Source organism: Ostrinia furnacalis, unplaced genomic scaffold (genome assembly GCF_004193835.3).
Source record: "Ostrinia furnacalis isolate ACB-3 unplaced genomic scaffold, ASM419383v2 OfSCF3086, whole genome shotgun sequence".
Lineage (NCBI taxonomy): Eukaryota > Metazoa > Arthropoda > Insecta > Lepidoptera > Crambidae > Ostrinia > Ostrinia furnacalis.
Window position 1 is genome coordinate 206,140 of NW_021133325.1, and position 11,519 is coordinate 217,658.

Consider the following 11,519-nt stretch of genomic DNA (forward strand, 5'->3'; position numbering starts at 1 on the left):
ATGCCACCTAGAGTTTTACTAATTGATGATGAAGTTCAATTATGCGTATTGATGCAGATGAATATACAAAAATTAGGATATACGTGTGATTACTGCCATTCTGTTGGAGAGGCCATTGTCAAATTAAAAGAAAATAAATATTCATCCATTTTAACTGACCTAAATTTAGGTGTGGGTGGTTCAGGATTGGATATTGTCAAATATGTCTATGCAAATCATCCTGATACACCTGTCATCGTGTTAACTGCATATGGAAGTGAAAAAGCTTCCGTTGAGGCATTAAAAGAAGGTGCTTTCGATTTTCTAAGCAAACCTATTCCGCAAGAACAGCTAATATCAATTCTTGATAAGAGTGTTCACAAGCGCGAAAATAGTGATAGTTTTTTGAACGGCCTTGTTAGTGAAAATATTCTTGGCGATTCAGTTAAAATGGTTGAGTTGAAGGCCAATATTACTAAACTTGCCCAAGGTCAAGCCCCAGTTTATTTATATGGTGAATCTGGTGTTGGTAAAGAGCTTATCGCCAATACCATTCATAAGCTCAGCAATCGAAATAAAGGTGCTTTCGTTCCTATTAATTGTGGTGCTGTACCTCAAGATTTGTTAGAGAGCGAACTGTTTGGGTATAAAAAAGGTGCCTTTACTGGTGCCACTAGTGACAAAGTAGGTCTCATACAATTAGCACATGGTGGCACGCTCTTCTTGGATGAAATTGCCGAGCTTCCATTGATGATGCAAGTTAAATTGCTTCGTGTTTTGCAGGAAAAGAAGATCCGGCCTATTGGAAGTGAAGAAGAGTTGTCTGTTGATTTTCGTTTAATTACAGCCACTCATCAAAACTTACAGAACATGATTGAGGAAGGTAAGTTTCGAGAAGATTTATTTTTCCGATTATATGTAATGGCGATAAATATTCCACCTTTGCGTGAAAGAGGTGCGGATATTTTATTATTAGCTGAATCAATTAAAAACAAACATTATGACAACTGGTCTTTACCGCGTAAGCAATTCACAGAAGAAGCTAAACTTTGGTTGCTGAATCAGCCATTTAAAGGCAATATTCGTGAGTTGCAAAATGTTATTGAACGCGCAGTAACCTTTTCTGATCATCCTCAAATTACGCTTGCGGACTTCGATAGAATTGAGTCTAATCAAAAGTCATTTAATAAACCATTGCTGCAGAAAAATGAGGCAATTTTGAATGAATTAGAACTCTCTGCTTTGTTGGAAGGCGGCTTGGAAAATTATATAGATAGTATTGAGAGAAATATTCTGTCTCAGATAATGACTCAAAATAAAAACAATAAAACTGAGGCCGCGAAAACGCTTAAATTGAGTTTGCGATCTATGCGTTATCGTTTAGAAAAGCATGGCCTGGGTTGATGTGAGTTCTAAATAACTATGCGACATTCCAAACAACTGTGCGATTTAGGAAATTAATTATGGAATTTGAAGTACAAGCCAAGACAAATAATGCTAATGACATTGATATTTTTCTGCCTGTAGAGAGCTTGGATAAAGCTTTTGAAGTTGCTGAACAACAAAAGACTGTTGAAAATTGTTATGTATTTATCGTCAGAAAAGGCTCTAAACCAAACGACTACCCATTCCAACTGCATAAATGGCAGAGATGTGAATATAGCGGCATTAATGAATGGGAGGAAACAAACAGCTTTACGATTTTTTTGGGTAAATACCCTCAATATGATCCCGAAACTGGTAAATCCTGTTTATAAATTTTGTCGCATAGTTGAATGTAAATTGTTGGGCTTGTCGCAACATTGATTAGTAAATTTGTCGCACAGTTCTTTGTAATATTGAATGTATGTTATTGATATTTTATAAAACTGTCGCTTAGTAAATTGGAACTGACAGTTGAAAGCATTTTCATTATAAAAAAGCCACTTTGAAGTGGCTTTTTTTATTAATGAAATGAAAAGTTATACATTCATAATAGGGTGCATTTGTGGCATTAGTACCAAACGAACAACACGTGCTTTATATGATGGTGTATTTTCATCTTCTGATAGTAGTTCCATATCAACTTGAACCGTACAGCCATTATTGTGAAGTCCGGTATATGAAAAGTTGATTAGTTCATTACGTTGAGCATGGCTAATTAAGCCATTGTAATCTTCTAGCTGCATGATATGAGGGCAAAGGACTGTTTGCGCATTATCATTAATTAAATCTGTGAATACCACCAGACGGTCAAGCTCTGCTTGGGGAAAATCGTCAGGATACCGATCTAAGTTTGGCTTAACGGCCACTTGTTTGAAATTGCCAATATTTGGTGCAAAGCCAGTATATTCACTGTAAAACATACTAGTGGTGTCTTTTGAATATTCTCGCGCCGTGATAATTAGATTGATAACGACTTCTTTATCTGAATTGTGTAAGTCCAAGTTCAGCAACATATAGTCTTCGGAATTAATTTCAGCAGGATCTATACTTTTGTTTGTGAAGTCATTATTAATAATTAATGAACCATCGAAAGTATGGGTGGTGCTTTTATCTTCTTTTATGACTTTGATGAGGTCAAATCCTAGCGAAGCAGCATAATCGAGGCTTAACTTAAAAGAACGACTAACAGTGACGTATTCGCCATTATCGTAACTAATCAAATAAGCATTATTGCCTGCCAAGTGATAAATTTCGACATCTACGTCACCATTTTTGTCTTTGATAGATGAAAGTAATAAATTACCAAAAAATGATAAGGATTTTTTGTTTGTGTATTTTGTTGTGAAGTTATCGTATACGGAGTTTTCGCCTAGGGCTAATACAATTTTGGGCGAAGAAACAACTTGATAAGGTAGAGAGGAATCAATACCGAACTGTGGGTTTTTGATTACAAGTTCATTGCCTTTGTCTATGATACTAAACATGTTTGTACGTTTCAGTGTTGTTAGATGAGTTAAATATAGCATAGTGAAAAATAGGTTTTCTAAATATAGGCTAAATGGACGTACATTTGCATGTGCAAAATATGCTTGTGCTAATATCCTTGTAGTTATTTATAGTTCGAGCAAACAATGGCTATTGAAAAGAACAAAAAACCATTTGCGCTGAGTATTTTGTTAATGGCAATGAGTCATTCGGCATTTGCTAAGCCAGAAACATCTTTAAGCACAATATTTAATGATTTTGACTCAGTTCAATCTAATAACAGTCAAATCTTACCAATAACTAAACGCAACATTGACCCAGATGTCTACTATGTACAGATAAACGCTTCTGCAGGTGACAAGCGGTTTAATTACCCGGTCTTCGAGCGAAGATATATGCCGTCAGATTTGCGTAATATTAAGGTTACATACAAACGTATTGCAAATGGCTTTAAAGCACCTATTGAGTTGATGGCGACTAAAGATGCTCTTTCATCCTATCTATACCAGGATAAGAGTGCGGGAACTTTATATGGCCTGTATTGTCAACGCATGTTGGCATTTAACCAGGGCATGCCATCAGTAAAAAACATAACTGTAGATGAAGCCATAAAAGAAGAGCAGTACTTTGATTTCTTGAACCAAACAATCCAATCACAATCAGATGTTGATGCAATTATTCGCTACTACAATCAACGTTTGAACAGTCGTGATGTAAACATATTAATGAATTGGTTCGAAAGCAACTCTACATATCCAACTGAACAAACTGTTAAGCAAATTTTGGGAATTTAACTGATGAAAAAAGTAATTTTAGCAATCATGGCTATTGCGTCTACAGCGGCTAATGCTGAGATTATTCTTGAACATGCATCCTTAAATTCGGGTGGGTATGTGAAAAATATTTCAGTTGTTCCGCAAGATTTGAGTGTGGCTGTCGGAAAATATCAGCTCTCTTATAGCATTTATAAAATGGCCTATAACCACGAATTTTTAGCTGCAAAACATGTTATTGATTTGCTTCCCATGAGCGAGCAGGGGAAGGTCTATGCTTTTTGGCATGCAGCTAATATTGAAAATAAACTTGATCCAAAAGGAGTGCCAGATGGTAAAGTTAAAATTAGTGATATTCTTAAAAAAAGTACAGTTAACACAGTAGGTCTACGTACGTTAGACGATTACGATGCATTTATGCGTAAATACTACACTGAAAAAACAAATCAGATAATTTCGGTTAGTGCATCAGAAAAAATAGGTGAATTTGTCCCTTTTACCATTACCAATAATAGTGGATTCAATATAAATAAAATATACGGAAAGGCCTACCTGGTTGATTCAAACACAGGCCAGTACCTAACAGAATACGACATAAACAAATACATCATAGTTCCTTCCAAGAAAAGTGATATATTTAATTTAAAGTTTGACTCCACAGACCCGGATCAGGTTGATGCTCAGGGGCGTTCTTTAGCTTATAAATTCGTAGTCACGGGAGTAGATTTCAGTAATGCTGCTAGTTTTTACCCTGATAGTTATTACTACGAAATAAAGCGCCTTGGAGGTGTATTCGCTCTACCCAAGGAGTGATCAAAATCTTTATTTTCTAGGATAGATTATGAGTGTTCCAAATAACATCCCTCTTAATGGTATTGATAGCCTTTATACGTTGCAATCGCAATTACACCGGTTGCTTCGTTTAGCCGAAATATATCAAACTGATCTTAATACGCTAAGATTGCAGGTAGATCATAGTGAAAAGGTTGTAGATCAGTACAATGCCCGTAATTGCAATGATTATTTTGGCTTTATGCGCCGAAGCAATAAGGAGCTTGAAACACGACTCGTTACTTTGCATAGGGATCTTGTGACTTTAAAGAGGAAATATAATGAAATTGGCAATGTTGTGAATATTACAAATGAAAAAGATCAAGGTAATATCATTAATTTTGTTAAACTCAATATTTCCTCAAATCAACCAAAAACGGAATTGCAAATTAATACTCTTTTCTCTAAATTGGAATTGAAACTTGAATCATTAAATGAAATTCAAGTCACAACGGTCAACAAAACAAACTTAATTATTGCTAAAATGCGAGATCAAAGTATTTAATATTCTGGCAATCTATGTTTAATGGCATCACAACAATTCTGATAGGGTATTTATTTTTATTCTTAATGTGTCTTTGTTGTGCTGTTGTCTTGTTTGATAGAGTCTATTTGAATGGTAGGCTCTACTCTAAAAATGAATACCGTCCTTGGTTCCTGCAGATATTCTATGAAGCTTTACCAGTCCTTATAGTAATTATGGTTATTCGGACATACGTAATTCAACCTTTCTCAATTCCATCAGAATCAATGTATCCCCAATTAACACAAGGTGATTACCTTTTAGTTAATAAAACTAGTTATGCGTTGAAATTTCCTTTCACAAATCAAAATTTAATTAAACTGCATGAATTAGAACGCGGAAAAGTATATGTTTTTCAATATCCATTAGATACGAATACCTTTTTTATTAAGCGACTTATAGGGAAAGGTGGTGATACGTTAAGATTCGTAGAAGATGATTTATATATAAATGGGGTTAAGGTACATCGTTCAGATGCTCGCGGAAATGACATACCATATGATCTTAACCATCGATATACATATGAAACAATAAATGGAAATACTTATTTAATCCGCAGGGGGATGAAAAAAGATTCCGAATACTTCAATAATAATTCATCCTTTTTATTAATTAGACAAAATACAAATAAAAAAGATGGTGTTCTTATCGATGATGAAACTCGAAGAAAGCATGATTTATCTATTACTATTCCCGAAGGGTATTATTTCTTTATGGGCGATAATCGCAACGATAGTAGTGATAGTCGTGAATGGGGCTTGGTAGGGGAAGACTTAATTGTTGGGCGAGCAACAAGAATCATGATTCACTCAATTCCGAATAGTCCAGTACTTAAACGATTTACATTTGAGCGAAATAAGGCCATTAAGTGATAAATTTGAGCAATTAATGGCTTTATTTGCAAATAGTTTTATTGATGTTGCTATTATTGACTAAAATATTCAGTCCCGAATTTGGAAGCTCCGCATGTCCCTGGTCGCGCAAAGAAGATATAACTCCTTTTTTACCGAATTTATTAAGCAAGAATTATTAACAGAAGAACAAGCGGCAAGTATCTCAGAAAAATGCCAAGAAGAAGAAATGGACTTCTGTGCTTACTTGTTAAAAACGGAGATCGTTCCAACTTCTGAAATTGCAAAAATTCTTGCTCATACATTTAAATACCCTTTATTTAACTGGGATACCTACGATCCGCAAACCATACCACGTTCAATTATTGATGAGCGTAGTGTGGCGCAAACGGGCGTGCTGCCGTTATACGTAAAGGGGAATGATACAATTGTTTGTGCGATTAGCAACCCGCAAAACGTTCAAGAAGTTGAGGCGGTCGGCAGCTATACTGGATTGAAGACTGAGATTGTTATTTCAGATCACGCCAAGCTAATGGACTTCATTGGGCTAAACTTTTCCACTTATGAAATTAATGGGATAACAAAAGAAGACCTAATTAAAAAAATGGTCGATGATGGAACTGTATTAGAGAATAGACAACAAAAACAGGAGGTAGATGATCCTGAAAACAACACACCATTAATTAATTTTTTAAATAAAACTCTGCGTGATGCCGTGCGAGAAAAAGCATCAGATTTGCATTTTGAACCATTTGAAAAACATTATCGAATCCGTTTTCGTGTGGATGGTGTATTGCAGGAAGTTTCTAGTCTTCCTCCCGAAATTGCTCCACGCATCACATCAAGATTAAAGGTATGGGCGGGTTTAGACATTTCTGAAAAACGATTGCCACAAGACGGTCGCATACGCTTGGCTGTGACAGATACCAAATATATTGATTTTCGTATGAATACTTTACCCACGGCGCATGGTGAAAAAATTGTATTGCGTATTTTGGATGGGAGCTTAGCTAAACTGGGTATTGAGATGCTTGGTTTTAGCGCACTTCAAAAAGACATGTACTTGGATGCCTTGGCTCAACCTCAAGGAATGATTTTAATTACTGGGTCAACTGGTTCGGGTAAGACAGTTTCTCTTTACACTGGCCTAAACCACCTTAATAAAATTGGGGTGAATATTTCAACTGCAGAAGATCCAATTGAAATCAATTTAGATGGCATTAACCAAGTAAGTGTGAACATTAAAACTGGATTGACATTTGCAACTGCTTTACGTGCTTTTTTGCGACAAGATCCCGATGTAATCATGGTGGGTGAAATACGTGACTTAGAGACAGCGGAAATTGCTGTGAAAGCAGCACAAACAGGCCATATGGTGATGTCCACGCTACATACGAATAGTGCGGCGGAAACCTTATCTCGCTTACGCAATATGGGTATCCCAAGCTACAACTTAGCAACCTCGGTAAACCTTGTTATTGCCCAACGTCTTGTTCGTAAGTTATGCCAGAAATGTAAAGTAATTGATGAGAATATTTCTGAGCATGTTTTGCAGGAACTTGGTTTTACAGATGCGCAGATTGAGACTGGATTTACTATATACAAGGCCAAAACAACAGGGTGTGACTTATGTGATTCAGGCTATAAAGGGCGCGTAGGAATATATGAAGTGGTAAAGATCACGCCTGAAATAGCAAAAATAATTGTTGAGGATGGGAATGCAACTCAAATAAATGAGGTCTCTCAAAAACTAGGTTTTAATAACTTGCGACAATCTGGGCTTGAAAAGGTTCAGCTTGGTTTAACCAGTATTTTAGAAGTAATGCGCGTTACAACTAATAATTAATGGACTTGCAGCGTGAGTAAGATTTAAAACGAAACCAATGGATAATAAATGTTTAGAATTAGCCCCCCTACAAATAAAAGCTTGTCTTTAATATTCTCTGACAATGCATTGGTAATTGATGCGCTTGTACAAGGTTTGAAGGCTGACCGTCTTGTTCAGCGAAAGCGTGTTGACGTTGAAGAAATTATGATAGCAGGTGCAGCATTTGCTTTCAGAATTAGTCGTCCACACAAAAAAAAGAATGCTGTAATTATTCAACTGACAGAATGTGGTCGATTAATAAAGATATATATCGAGTCTGAAAATATGACGCTTTCGGGAGCGGGGTATAAGTTTAAATTCTATCCCACTGCAGCATTATTAAGCGCCGTACCAGACGATATTGTTGAATTTTCTCGGTCACATTTATTTATGTTGGCTTACATCTTACTCAGTTTGTCATCGGGTTATGATTTTGTTATTACCCGTGATACAAAGAAATTGAGTACCGATAATCCTATCGTTGCTCTTTATGAAGTCTGTATTGATGATGATATCAGATCTACTGTTATCTCTTATAGCGAGCCAGAACTTTATCAAAGTTATGAAAGGAAAATCCATATTTTAAAAGACCAAGGTTTAGCCGAAATCAGTGGTGAAGGTGTATCTCCAATGAGTATCACTATAATCGAAATATTTGCAAGAATGATGACACCTTCAATTAAAGTGAAATATGTAGAAAGCTAATCAAAAATTAAAAGTGATTTTCGATTTTTTAAAATTTAAAAATGATCTTAAAAAAATAGCTAATTAAATTAGCTATTTTTTTATTAAAAGTAATCAATTGTAAAAATTCAACTAAATGGAATAGTGATTTGTGCTTTCTGCAATTGGTAGGAATTGCAGCTTTACTTAAAAGTTAATTAGACAATCCGTATATTGTATAATATATTGGTGGAGTTGGCACGGAACTTAATTTTTAAATTTCTTTCCAATTTTATTAATCATCCATCACACGTCCCATGTTGAAGGTTTGCATCATGAATAGTCCCAAAAATCAAAAAGGTAACTTTTTAACATTTATGCTTGGGTTGATTTTGTTTTCTGTCACGTTATTAATTGGAGTGATGATTTTAGCTCACCCTGTACTGTCAATTAGCGCCCCCCGAAATGATGAGCTTAATACAATGATTGAAGATGTAAGAAACACCTCACTTCAGTCTCTATTTAACTCCAAGGTCAATCAAGCCATGCAGGATGGCAAGATTACAAATAATGAGTTCTTTGAGCTAGAAAATATTTATAAGGGATATAAAACATCGAAGTTAACGGGTTCTGATCAGCAATATATTTCGAAAATTCAAGCTGATGATAAAAGAAAAATTCAAGAAATGAATGATGCAAAAACTAAGAGTATTTTGCCTGATAATAAGTTTATTTTATATTTCGCTTCGTTTATCGGCCTTATTTTTGTTGTAATTTTCTGCAACCAAGTTATCAAAGCCCAAAGGCCATAAGTTTTAAACTGCCATTCTTAATGAATGAAACTAAATGCTCTTTTTGTTACATGTGATTCATACTAGATCGCTCTAGTATGAATCTTTATGAGTAATTGGTACTGTAATTATTATTAGAAAATTCAAATTGCTTCTTGTTTAACTTTCATCAAATTTAAATTTGATGTGCAATATCCATTTATTTCATTCTCATGTGAACCCATAACAGCATTAACTTTTAGTGCTGTAGTAATTAGCCCAATCATGTGGAGAGCTTCTACACAGTCAGGTACAGTTGGTTCTACCAGATGAAATGAGTGCACTCCACCAATATAAAAGTTAAATGAATAGCTTTTTTTCTGTTCTTCATTATGCAGGTCTAATGAAATATATTTGGTGTTCCCGTTATCATGACGATATGCCCATACATAAGCTTTAATTACATCACTTGAAGATGCTGAGTCCAAAGCTAAAATTTTATTAAGACGTTCAATGTTTTCTTTGACCCAATCAACCACTGTATTTAATGTATAGGTCTCGCCGCTTGCTAATATTTCACAAATATTATCTCTCTCTACAAAATCTACGGGCATAAATTCTTCTGAGTTAAAAAATTCATCGTCATTTTCTGAATTAGATGTTGTGTTTTGGTTTGTCATAACATTACCTTTTTTTAAATTAAAATATTTCTTTAGAGCATAAGATTTCTTTTAGCACTTAAACCCCTTGGATAACCCGTAGAGCCTTAAAATTCAAACTCTGACTGGCATTACGACATATAAAGTGTGTTCATTTTGGATAGCCTTGACCAGTGTTGAACTTGTATCACCACTCATGTACATCTCTACAAATTGATTGTTAAGTGTAGACATGATTTCAATTAAATACTGTGCATTGAAACCGATACAAACTTCATCGCTTGCGTATTTAATCGGAATTTCTTCAAAGGCTTCTTCTTTGTCGCTGTTATTGGTATCAATTCGAAGAAGGTTTGTAGAAAATGTAAGTTTAATGATTCTTAATTTTTCATTACTTAAAATTGCGACACGCTGCATTGCATCTTTAAATAAACCCGTATCAATCACGGCGATCTTGTTGCTGTCTTTCGGTATGACTCGATTGTAATTAGGGTATTTAGCATCAAGCAGTAAGATTGTGTTGTCTATGTGAAGGGTGTTGCCGGAAGGTGTATTTATGATGATGTTGTAGGCCATTAAGTCTGTATGCATACGTAGTTCAATGGGCTTATCCTCAGAATCAAGTTGCTTACTTAAATCATGTACCGCTTTGCGTGGAAGAATGATGTGTTTTTCGCTGTTGATTTGGGAGAAGTCATCACACTTGGATTCAAACTCCGAGCAAGATAAGCGATGACCATCTGTGGTCACAATCTTTATGCTATTTTCTTTAATATCAAATAAAGCCCCAGTTAGATAATATCGCACGTCATCTACAGCCATAGAGAACATCACATTATCAATATTGCGTTTCAAATCTCCTTGGTTTGTGCGCACAATTATTGGTGTGGCTGATGACTTATTCATGAGTGGGTAGTCAGTTGCATCAAGCGTTGATATAGAGAACCGACTCTGGCCTGATGTTAAAATACATCTGTTGTTTTCAACGGTGATATCTAGCAAAGAACCAGGCGGCAGGGATTTGCAAATTTCTAAAAGCTTACGGAATGGAATAGTTGTAATACCAGGCACAATACATTCATTAGTTAGATTACATTGTACGATGGTCTGAATTTCTAAGTCTGAACCTGTTAGAGTCATTTTTTCTTTATTAATTTCCACTTTAACATTGCTTAAAATATTCATTTGATGCTTGCGTTCAATTGCAGTAGATAGACAACTTAAAGCTTCATTTAGATAGTCTCTAGCAATTCTAAATTCCATACTGACTTCCTGATTCTTTTACGTTAATTTTATGATGTTATTTTAATGATATTTGGAATAGAAATTACAATTGTTAGTAAAATCAGCTTAACTTTTAATGTCCCAGTGTATTCGAATGACAGCTATAAAGTCCTTTTGGAAGAAAACAGAAGCATTGCGATTGATTTTTAAAAAATTGCGGATTTCTATTCTGATTTTTATTTTTAGTTTTTTTGGTGCCAATACTTATTTAGATCTGAATCCAAAGTGGGATAAACCCATTTATATTGTTCTGCACCCAGTTAACCCCTCTAACAGCGAGAAGGTGAAGACTTACATAAATGGGTTAAAACAGTCACAGTTTGATGAAATCTCGAAATATATGAGCGACTATGCGACTAAATATTATGGTAGGCGCGTATCTATAAATTATGTTTTGGCAAGCCCTATA

General features: G+C 35.1%; 2 protein-coding genes across 2 annotated transcripts; one reads left to right on the top strand and one right to left on the bottom strand.

The window, feature by feature from the left end:
• The first annotated feature begins 5,982 nt into the window (after positions 1-5,982).
• Positions 5,983-7,713, top strand: LOC114357249 (type 4 fimbrial assembly protein PilB-like). The gene has a single exon (XM_028310771.1). The coding sequence runs from the start codon at positions 5,983-5,985 to the stop codon at positions 7,711-7,713; it is 1,731 nt and encodes a 576-aa protein (XP_028166572.1).
• Positions 7,714-9,940: 2,227 nt separating this feature from the next.
• On the bottom strand, positions 9,941-10,966 carry LOC114357250 (beta sliding clamp-like). The gene has a single exon (XM_028310772.1). It carries the CDS (start codon positions 10,964-10,966, stop codon positions 9,941-9,943), a length of 1,026 nt encoding a protein of 341 aa, XP_028166573.1.
• Between the last annotated feature and the right edge of the window lie 553 nt (positions 10,967-11,519).